The 9,519-nt window shown below is 40.0% G+C and overlaps 1 protein-coding gene across 1 annotated transcript in view; it reads right to left on the minus strand.

Annotated features, from left to right (window-relative positions):
* Positions 1-5,023, minus strand: part of tat (tyrosine aminotransferase) — a 10,567-nt gene extending 5,544 nt beyond the window's left edge. The window contains exons 1-7 of the mRNA XM_035418653.1: positions 4,872-5,023; positions 3,558-3,820; positions 3,132-3,236; positions 2,756-2,823; positions 1,557-1,715; positions 741-879; positions 590-642 (exon numbers count right to left, since the gene is read on the minus strand). Of these exons, the coding sequence (XP_035274544.1) occupies positions 590-642; positions 741-879; positions 1,557-1,715; positions 2,756-2,823; positions 3,132-3,236; positions 3,558-3,807 (774 nt within the window). The 5' untranslated portion in view covers positions 3,808-3,820; positions 4,872-5,023. The remainder of the gene's footprint in view (positions 1-589; positions 643-740; positions 880-1,556; positions 1,716-2,755; positions 2,824-3,131; positions 3,237-3,557; positions 3,821-4,871) is intronic.
* Between the last annotated feature and the right edge of the window lie 4,496 nt (positions 5,024-9,519).

Raw genomic sequence — 9,519 nt, forward strand, 5'->3', positions numbered from 1 at the left:
GGAACCAGCTACTGAACACCCCAACTCTAATCTGCTCTATCCATCTTCTAATCTCCTCCACCTCAACTCTAAACTACCCCATCTCAACTCTAAATTACCCCACCCCAACCCAACAATACTCCACCATAATTTACCCTGACCTAGTACACTTTTTACCCCATTTCCTCTCTTCTGCCTCATAATTAATCTGCCACACTTGATCTCAAGATTCCATAACAAACTGTTCAATTACCCTTCCCCACTGCAGCCACATCTTCCGAAATCTAAACTTTTCCAATTCCCAGCATATGATAATTCACTAATTAATCAACTGTAAATACATGATACAGTTCTCCCATGTATCATACGTGTCCATTTGTGTTCTTCCACCAGAGGTACAATCCCTCCTTCACTCATTTGCTTGTTTGCTCACTCCTTCACTCACTCCCTTACTTCATCTTTCAAACAATTGCTCACGTTCTCACAAACTGGCTCACTCACTCACTAAATCCCTCAATCACTTTCTAACTCACTCACTCACTCGCTCACTCATTTGCTTTCTGACACGCTCCCGTACTCACATCCACTCACTCTCTCCGTCAAGACTCACCATATCCGCATAGATCTCATCAGCCAGGATGGGGATGCAGTGCCTGGAGGCAACTGAAGGGAGAGGAGAGAGAAACAGTGTCAAGGGAAGGGGCTGGGCTGTGTGTCAGGGGGAGGGGCCAGGCTGTGGACAGGTAGGCACGAGGACTCACCTGCAAGGATTTGCTGCAGGTGCTCCTTGCTGTAGACAGAGCCACAGGGGTTGGAAGGGTTGTTGACGATCAGACAGGTTGTCTTCTCATCGATCAGAGACTCCAGGTGGTGTAGGTCTATCTCCCAGCATTTCTCTGGCTGCAGAGTAGGTCAGACAGGAAGCGACTTCTCACTGACCTCTTAATGACCTCTTGCAAACGCCTCATTGACACCTAACTACAGTGTCTAACCATACACCATAATCTTATCAATGATCTTATTCTCATAAAAGACATTCCACTCTTACAGAAGTAATCCATTTCGCCATACTTTTACTGAGTTAGAATCATTTACTTTTGCAAGAGAAAAAGATTTGCATGGAGATTTGCATTGCCCCAATGTCCCTGGAATAATTATAACCCAGCAACTATTTTTATGATAACAGGGCAATGTGAAACTCATTTGATTTAAAAACTAGATATTTAGAAGAGTCAGATTCATTACATCCCTATTTATTTATCATCTGTGTTTTTGTAATAAGATTTTGAATTTCCTTAGTTTAGCAATGTTTGGTCAAAGTACATCATTCAACAATTTACTATTCCTTTTCTATAGCTCCATAAAACATGTATATGTTTGAGGCAAGAACTAATACCACAGGTTGCACCTAGGAGAACTGACAAAAATGCCATTTAGCCCATCCAGCCTTGTCATAAAAAAAATGAATAAAAATGACAGTAAATCGGTAAATGAGTGTGTGAGTGTGTGTGTGCGTGTGCACGCGTGTATGCGTATGTCTATGTGTCTGTGTATGTTCATGTTTGTATCTGTGTTACCTGCAGGTTGTAGAGTTTGACCTGAATGCCCAAGGACACAGCCAGAGTCTTGTAGAGAGAGAAGCCAGGGCAGGGTGCCAGAATGTTCTGTCCTGGGTTACAGAGCACACTGATGGCCAAATCTATGGCCTGGCTACAGCCACTGGTCAAAATCACATCCTACAACAGAGTGAGAGAAAGAGAGAACTGTGGTTAACAGTTATCCAGAGTGGCTTAACCAGGTTATTGTTTTTCCATACAAACCATATTTTGAGCCGGATGTTTACTGAAGCAATTCAGGTCAAATAATATCTTTGCTCAAGGGTACAACAGCAGTACCCCAACTGGGATTTGGCCAGCAAGGTCTGAGATCCTGGCATAGTTCCCCAACTGCCACACCACAGTGCACTAATACACAACATATCTGTGATGAAAACACAGTTAGCCCAAGCGTGACCCATTGTCCTAAGTGTGACCCATTGTCCAAGGTCATTTGGAGGCTTGCCATATGCCTGTGGCATTCCAGCACTGTGAAAAAGAAGCAGCAGCTCATAGCATGACCTCAGAGGAAATCCCAGTCTGCACACTCCTGCATCAACAGAGAGTGATGCGGTGTTAGTGAGCCTACACATACGACTGGGCATTCCAGGGCTCCGCCAATAAACAGTTAAAAAGCAGGTAAAAATATGCTTGTAAAAAGGAAAAGAAAGGATACTGTATTACCATTTTACCCTACCCTTTCTGAAACACTTAGTTTTAAGTATATTTATATTAGAAGTATGTGATATATACATTAAATAATAATAACAATAATATTTATATTATATTTATATTTTTATTATATTTATATTTTTATTATATTTATAATAATAACAATAATAATAATAATAATAATAATAATAATTATTATTATTATTATAAATATAAATATAATAAAAATATTATTATTATTATTATTATTATTATTATTATTATTATTATCTTGGAAGCCACAGGCATTTAAATGGGCCATGGGCATTTAAATCCCTCCCACATCCCATATGGACTAATGCAGAAGCTAGATACACAACAATTATGGCATTATTCTGTAAAGGTGTATGTGTGTGGACACGTGCGTGTGTGTGTGTGTGTGTGCGTGCGTGCGTATGTGTGTGCGTGCGTGTGTCTGTGTGTGTGTGCTGAAGAGAATGAGGGCTATTTGAGGACAACAAGTGACTAACCTTTCCTTCCAGTGGAGCTTCAGGACAGCTGTAGAACTTTGCCACCGACTCTCTGCTTTGCATGTAGCCTGACCAAACAGTGAGAGAGTTTCATTTTCTAAGCCTGCAACACATAAACCAATAGACAAACAACACGCCCACAGAGCATGGACAGACTGCCAGTCACCATAGGTCAGTCACACGGTAGGTCAGTCACTCACAGAAGAGACCTCACTCTGAACAGGAAGAGCTAGGACACGTAAAATGGGGATTCAGTCACACTTTAGCAGGCCTGACAAACCTGTGCTTCATATAAATTCATCAGACCTTACTGCCCTCTGTCTGCTCTCCCTCATCCCTCCATCCCCTCATCCCACTTTCCCTCCCGCTCTCTCACCCACTGAAGGAGCATAGCCATTGTACTTGTGCGAGTCAATGGCGTTCTTCATGGCCTGTAGGACATTCTCGTCAGTGGGCAGGTTCCCAAACACAGTGGGGTCTCCTGTCAGAGAGAGAGAGGGAGAGAATGTGCGTACATGAGATGAAATCAGATGTAGGTAAAATTATGTGAAATTCAAAATAACTCCTGCAAATCCATAAGAATTTTCAAACAAATTTACTACTAGCCAATGTATAATCACATGAAAGAATTTAGATTTTGTAATCGAAATGAGAGAAAACTGATAGTTTCCTTGTGAAACTGTTAGTAATCTGCAAAACGTTTACCGCCACATGAAGGGTTAAGCGCTTGACACAGGCCAGGAGGTAATATGGGCAGGTGTGGTTTTATTATGCAGTATATTCCTTTGACCAATGGTCTCACCGATGGACAGCGCGATCATTGGTTTGTCAGGGTTTGGCGTCAGTTTCATGCAGTCCACGATGGCGCGAATGGGATTCAGGGTGTTCCTGGACATCTCGGAGGCTCGGATGTTCCATCGCGGTTTCCGGGCCTTCTGTTCGGCCGGTTTAATACTACCCGTCTTGGCAGCATGATGCACGCCGTTGCCATGTATTCGTTTGCCTTGAACACCATTCTCTTTACTTTGGATAAAACAGGACTTACTCTCCATGATACAGTCGTAGCTAAAAAATAGAGAGACCAATAACAGCTCAAATAATGTTTCTGTTATATATATTCAGACTAAGAACAAAATTAGAATGTTTGTGCGCCGATCATTTAAGAAAATACAACAACAGCTTTCCTCTACACCACCTGGCCTGCAAGATCCTGCTTCTCCGCATTTTAGTATAAGCCACACATTTCTGAGATCTCTATGAAAACATGATTTGAGCCCAATTTGTTTTATTTTAACAAACACGCAACTCGATGCCAATTGGTAAAACCTTCTGAAGATTATTCAAAGCACATTAAAGCCAACCTTATAAATTAGTGGCATCTCCAGTAAAAAGGGTATTCTTCGTTACAGGTTACCAGTAATTGATCATAGTTTTACAACGCGGCGTGAAAATGGGTAATAATAGTGCCCGGAAACTATAGATGATGGTGCAGTACGTTGCAATAGGGGACAAAATGACTAGTTCAGATAAGAGGCGAGCTTGTGAATCTGGAAAATGAAATCAGGCTGAAACTAATTATCCCTTCAGAGGAAAATGTCAGCCTTTTCCTTAACGCACGAGCCGTAACTAGAAAAACATAAAGAAGCAAATCAACATTCAGGGAAAATAATCATATTATAAGAGTCTCTACAAATAACAGAACACATTGATATGGAATATTCTTTAAAATTTAAATTTATGGAGATAGAAGAAGAATAACCACAAAAACATTGTTTTTATGTTCAATTAATAAGCTACTTCATTATAAACATTTTCCAACAATGCGTTTAATCGTGTACATGCTGCCATGTAGGCCTATCTTTTTTGTATCAATATTGATATCAAAATTCAACGTATATTTAATAAATTTAGTGCTGACACGATGGCATCTGTTATCACAGACGAGGAAAAGAGCAGGTCTTCATTTAGCCTGTTGAAATGTATGAATAATCTTAATTTTATGCAAATCATTTAATAAAACTGATCCTTGAATTTACATATGATAAAAAAGTATGTACATTTCAAATCAGGACTTTATTCTTGTGTAAACTCATTTAAGAAACAGGAAAATAAATACCTTGAATAATCTTAGCTGTCCCGGGCCAATAGAAGTTTTACAACTGATTCAACAATAATGATCCAAATTCCTTTACAGACCGTTTTTATAGCTGACCAGCAGTATGGGTGACGTATTCTATCCGGTTTTTTCATTGGCGGAGACAGAGGGCCGCTCCATACACCCCTTTTACATCATTCCCAAAATGTACAGCTGTTATAGGATATGTAAATCTCTGCGCATCAATCATTTCTAATGGACCGGAAACCACCTCGTCACCCACGTTTTACCTGTGCGTAAATGCGCAGTGGCTGACCAGCTGTTCGTGCCCCCGCTGCGTTTACGTGTGTAGCCTATTTGCCATCGAACTCCATTCATGGACGGATTAAGGGAATCCGTTTTGATCCACATCACCGCAGCTCCAGCCATAGCGAAAACTAACTACGACTGCGCCCCCAAGTCCGCAAAGGCACACAAGTCGGGCTTCAATCATTGCACTTTCACATTAAGGTGGAAATATGAAAAGCTGCCAGACGAATTATTTGTGTTTGGAAATTAATATCGATATAAGGCATACCATTTAACGTTTCTCGAGCGGCCATTGAATGCAACTTGGTTGTTTAAAGACATCTTACGGATGACATGCAAAAATGTCAGGTATTTTTCTTATATGATTAATATATTACCCGTAAATGCAGTTTGTCTAAAAAGGTATTGCCTAACCTGACTGAATAAGCAGCGTTGTGTGTGTTTGATATTTTTGCCTTTCCTCGTCTATTAAAATGCTGTGTGACTCTTAATTGTCAGAAAAAACTAGGCAATCGATTAATCATTCAATCAGAATACCTGAATACTAATCACTCAGAATTTCATCGAAACTTTCAAATCCCTCACCATACATTAAAGACTAACGCATGCATACGGGCAACTACTGTAAATGAATAGGCTTTATGTTTTATTCGAAACAGATTATTGACAAATAATTGTCCACCGAACATTAAAGGGTCTGACATAAAGTCAGAACAGTGTAGGCTACTTCTAACAGAGCAATATGATTAATTCTCCTGCTCTTCTACCAAGATTTGAAAGCTTATTTGCTACAACAAAAAAGTTAATGTGTAACAGAACAAAAACGCAAACTTCACTGCTTTTGAACTTTTTCTGCGAGAGGCCACTTTGGCACATCCGCTGGCTCCATGTCAAATCAATACCTTGGTATTGCCTAGAAAATCCAATCCAGGCAAGCACGCACGCGTGCGCGCGCTCGTACACACGCACGCACACTCCCAGAGACATTTGTAGCTTAATTCAATATGTTGTCGTATATCTAGTACGTCCATAAAATCTCCATAAAATAATACAATTAATAAGCTATGATTGCCGTTTTTCAATTATAAATTGAAGATACAGATAGAAGTTTATTGTGCAAAGGACAGCACGTAAAATAAGACGATTCGTCAAGCCTCTGTCGTGTCTAGGAAACGACAGACTTCCACGCCAATCGTCAATCTGTAAAAAACAATTTCACGAGGGAAAAGACACAACAGCAGCAAGCTCTTCAGAAAGTTCAGACTTTATTGCACAGGTGCACAAAGCCGGATCAATTCAGCAGAATTGAACCTCGATTGTCAGTTTGCATACATTTTATACACAAATTGTGCCCACAACCCCCCTTTAACACATTTCTAAAAATATCAGCCATCTGGTCTTTTCTGGCACAGTAAGGAGTTTCACTTTCCTGTTCGTGGGTCAACTTGACTTTTTTGGCACAAAAATGATTTTCGGTCCTTATGATGTTCTTAATGTATCAATAATTAATCTTATCATAGTGGACAGGTGCCCCAAAACTGATTTTTGGTTCTATTGATGTTCTTAATTAATCTATTGATGTTCTTAATTCATCTTCATCAGTGGATAGGTACCCCAATTTTCCCTTACTTTGTACTTTCCCACTACGCATACACCACGTCATTGCTGTCTGTATTTCTCCAATTTTCCCTTACTCTGTACTTTTTCACTATGCATACACGTCATTGCTTTCTGTATTTTTCCATTACACATACAAGTTCACAGAGTTATAGCCTCCTGTACTTTTTTTCTTTTTATTCAGGTTACACAGGGGTCACTGTAAAGTATTAGTTTTCTAAGTTTTCTAGCATATTTCTATTGGGTAATAACGTTTTGTTAGTTTTTTGGATTATATTTTTAGTAATATATGATTAGTTTTTGGTTAGTGTTATCTGCTGGAATTATTATTTGATTAGTTTTTCTGCTTAGTGAGTAAGTATGATTTTTCTTAAGCCTTCTTATCTGGGGTTGCTTCAATTGGTCAGGTCTAGGCTCAGCAACGTTATGTGGCAATAAAATGAAGTCAGCTGAGTACCTGAATGTACTGGTACTCGGCACGGGCATATTCCAGGACAACAATGCCAAGATTCATCGGACTCAAATTGTGAAAGAGTGGTTCTGGGAGCATGAGGAATCATTTTCACACATGAATTGGCCACCACAGAGTCCTGACCTTAACCCCATTGAAAGTCTTTGGGATGTGCTGGAGAAGACTTTACGGAGTGGTTCGACTCTCCCGTCGTCAATACCAGATAATGCAATTCTGGAAGGAAATTAATGGTGTGATGTTGCATAAGGTTGTCAAAACAACGCCACGACGAATGCGCGCCGTAATCATAGCTAAAGGCAGTCCAACAAAATATTAGAGTGTGCGACTTTTGTTTTGGCCAGGCAGTGTACATGTGAGAAAACACTGGCCCTAAATATAACATATATACTACATATTATGGTGTAGTATATTGACAAAAATGTAATTTAATTTGTTGCCACCAATTATTAATAACTTAATAACTAGTAGTAGTTACAACTACACTGCCACTAATAATAATCATCACCATCAACATCTTCATCATTGTACTCAAATTGTCCAGTGTCATTCTGTTCATGTCAGAATTCATGCAATTGATGAGATAAAAAAGAAGAAAAAAGAAACCCATTTGTGTGTAATTTCACCCACTGGTATTATTCCATGTTTCAAACTGAAGTTAGTGGTATGAGAACACTGTGGTGTAAACACCTCACAGCTAGACCAATGGGGGTTTGTAGCTGGAGGGGAAGGCACAGCGTGTTTTCCCTTGGCTGGTGTGAGTCAAAATCAGAGATGTTATTTATTTTTCCTCTGTTCGTAAGAACAGGGCACAATTATACTTAAGAATGCACTGGGTCCGTCGCCACGGGTCAGATATGAATGCGCTGCTCCATATCCCGCTTAAGACTGGCCTGAAACGGACCAGTAACATTCTTGTTACTCTCCGTTCACACACGGGGCTGTTGTCATCAGAAATATATCTGATCTGTCGCCGGACAGTCAATATTCCAATGGGAGCATCAGAATACTCACAAATGAGCGGAACAACACATCAAATATATCCATGACCACAGTAAGTAAGCGTAAAGCCGGACACCCATCGCACGCGTAGCGGCCGCGAGCGCACGACGCGCGTACTACGCGCGTAAGTGAAGGGTAGTTGAAGTACTGTTCTTTACAACGGCAGCGGGCGACGTCCTCTCCACCAGCTGCGAACGCGGCGCGAACCGGGTGCGAGACTTGTGCGGCACAAGAGAACTGAAGCGTAGTTTCTCGCTTCTGTTCTGCTTGTCGCGCGTCATGATTACCTGTTTATACACAGAAATATGCTCTAAAATGCTAGGTATACTTACTCTGATTTATATTTCATCTTTATATTAGGCTACTGGGGTGTGTCCCTAGTTCCCTCCCAGATATTTTATAAGCAGCTAAAAAAATACAAGCCTTTTCGTTTTTGTATTGTCCTTGCAGAAAAAAAAACTGGAACCTGGGGAAAAGGCAAACTTAGTTTCGCTATCTTATTTTGGGGGTGGGGTAAAATACACCACAGAAAGACGTAGCCTATTGAATGATGTAGAAGTGAATGCACGGAGCAGCGGTTTGTTAGCTCGAGTGTTGGAAGGTAGTTTTGAACCAACCATTGCTCAGCCTATTTGACTTCTCCGATGTCTTCGTTCGCCGTGCTTTCAAAAAGGGCTTGTTAATAAAAATCAGATAATCCACAGAGCTTTAATAAAATCAGATTATTTAGTGGTCTTGCCGATGAAAATGCACCTATTTTATTATGTTGAAGTTTAATTAAGTTGTAAGCAAGTCTTTATTGCACTTGTACTTCAAAGCTTCCGGTGTTCATGGCGTTGTGGTGTTCATATCCCTTCAAGATTAAACTGTTACGCTATCTTTTTGATGATTAGCTGATTTTACTAAATCTGATCCTATAAATGTTTTGAAGCGAATGACAAGACGACACGGGAATTTCCAATGGTTGATTACGGATTATTTATTATTATTATGATCATTCTTCATAAAATTGGCACGCTTGTTAACGAAGCAAATAAATTAATACAGTTTGAGATTGATTATTATGCAGGCTACGTTGCGATTTAAGCTCATGGTAATTCTTTAAAGCGTTTACTTTCTCGCGTATTTACATGAGTTAACGAAATATTACCAAATTAACAAACTGAAAAAGGTCTCTCACCAAGTATTCACTTAACCCATAATCAACAGTCGTGAACAAACGTGAAATACACGATGTAATCCCACTGCAGACTGCGAGAGCTACTAGGAATA

Source organism: Anguilla anguilla, chromosome 5 (assembly GCF_013347855.1).
Source record: "Anguilla anguilla isolate fAngAng1 chromosome 5, fAngAng1.pri, whole genome shotgun sequence".
NCBI lineage: Eukaryota > Metazoa > Chordata > Actinopteri > Anguilliformes > Anguillidae > Anguilla > Anguilla anguilla.